Source organism: Frankliniella occidentalis, unplaced genomic scaffold (assembly GCF_000697945.3).
Source record: "Frankliniella occidentalis isolate FOCC.00 unplaced genomic scaffold, Focc_3.1 Scaffold75, whole genome shotgun sequence".
NCBI classification, from domain to species: domain Eukaryota; kingdom Metazoa; phylum Arthropoda; class Insecta; order Thysanoptera; family Thripidae; genus Frankliniella; species Frankliniella occidentalis.
Genome location: NW_026267205.1, coordinates 346991 through 348674, shown reverse-complemented (window position 1 = coordinate 348674; position 1684 = coordinate 346991). Strand labels below are relative to the sequence as shown.

The 1684-nt window shown below is 59.3% G+C and overlaps 1 protein-coding gene across 1 annotated transcript in view; it reads right to left on the bottom strand.

Annotated features, from left to right (window-relative positions):
- Positions 1 to 429: 429 nt before the first annotated feature.
- LOC127749660 (uncharacterized) overlaps positions 430 to 1684 on the bottom strand; it is an 8893-nt gene continuing 7638 nt past the window's right edge. The window contains exon 3 of the mRNA XM_052268728.1: positions 430 to 1626. Within this exon, the coding sequence (XP_052124688.1) occupies positions 1156 to 1626 (471 nt within the window). The 3' untranslated portion in view covers positions 430 to 1155. The remainder of the gene's footprint in view (positions 1627 to 1684) is intronic.

Below are 1684 nucleotides of genomic sequence, written 5' to 3'. Positions count from 1 at the left end.
GGGGGGGGAGATGATAGGAAGAAGATAATAATGATGGAACAAAAACGTGATGGAGGATCCGGGAGTAGAATGGGTTGCCTGTAGCCCAGGCGGGCAGGCGCGGTCGCTTTGGTAGTTGGGCTGCCTACCCTAACGGGGTTTGTGTGCGTAGGATGGGTTGCCTACTCTCACGGCACCCTTCTGGACGGCCCACGTCCGCTTCAGTAACCGCCGCGGGGAATCCAGAAAATTCTTTCAAGGATTTACAATCGTTGACCACTTTCTCCTTAAATACCAAATTTGATAGCAATATTGTGAACCTGTCCGAGGCCACATTTAAGCCATCTTTGAAATGCCAAAATTTTAGCACTCATTTTGGAGGTCTCCCCGAGCATTGTTGCGAATGCTTGCGACTGTTGACGTGCACAACTTGTTGAAACAGCCAGCATATTTTCTTAACAAAATTTATTTGACAGCGTAAAACAGTCGGTCACTTACAAACTCCGTCTCATCCCACCAGTCCTCGCAGCGAGCGTACTAGATATAGGAAAAACTGCGAAGAGGAGGGATGTAGACGTCCTATTAACAAATTATATCACAGACGTGAGACCTGCCGCCGCGGGTCACCGGGGGTCTCGCATTACAAAAAGCACAACAAAACCTTTACATCGCTCGGCTACTAAGGCCATCCGAGCAGAGACCCTGCTGACGCCGCTCCACTCGAAATCGTTGCGAAAGGAGAGAAGGACGGATGATGGGTCTCGCATGCCGTCGGGGGCCGCGCAAAAGTCCCGTATAATTCCGTGAGAAACCGGAGGAAAATCGACGGCTCGTGAGGTTATTTTGTTTTTGACAATTATTTGCCGGTTTTCTTTTCCGGCGGCTACAAGAGCAGCACTATTTCTGACAGTTTCGTTATCGTTGAATACATTTGAACTGAACGAGTCACGAATCAGCTCCCAAAGTTTTCGACCGAGGGGCCGTTGGTAGCCCTCGGTAGCCGTGGTTATAAATAAACACCTCGCTGTGGGTTTGGCCCCGCAGCCGTGTACTCCTGGGCAGTGCGACTGGTTGGTGAGGTCAGTCTGGTTCTCCTGGACTGCCTGACGGGCGACCGGGCCGGGCGGGGGAGGGGGTCAGCAGGCCCAAACTCGCGAGTTATCTGGCGCAGTGTCTCTAGCTGGCCGCCAGGGTCGCGGGTGGCGGTGGGGTGGCCGTCGACAGCCCCGGCGTCGGCGTCCCGGACGGCGCGACGCGGACGCTGATGCGGACCTCCTGCTGCGGCAGGCGCACGCAGCGGCCCGAGGCGATGACGTCCTCGCAGGACGCCGTCAGCGGGAACACGGGCAGCAGGCGGAGCTCGGCGTCATCGGCGACGTCGACGTGGAGGGTGCTGGCGGCGGCGGCGACGGCAGCCTCGGCAGCGGGGGCGGCCTCTGGGGCAGCGTCGCCGACGGCGGTCCTCGGCGCGGCCGCGTCCAGCGCCCACAGCCACATGCAGCCGCGCTCGGCGTGCAGGAACACGGTGTCGCCGGCCTTGGTCGTGAGCGCCGTCAGGCTGGAGCGCCGCTCGGGCAGCTCCGGCCGCGGCAGCGAGAGCTCCCGGCCCTCCCGGGGGAAGTACTGCAGCAGCGGCACGTCGTGATCCTGGAGACAGGTGAAGCAGCGCGTTAGTCAGGTCCGCGCCGGCCTAAGAGAGACGGGG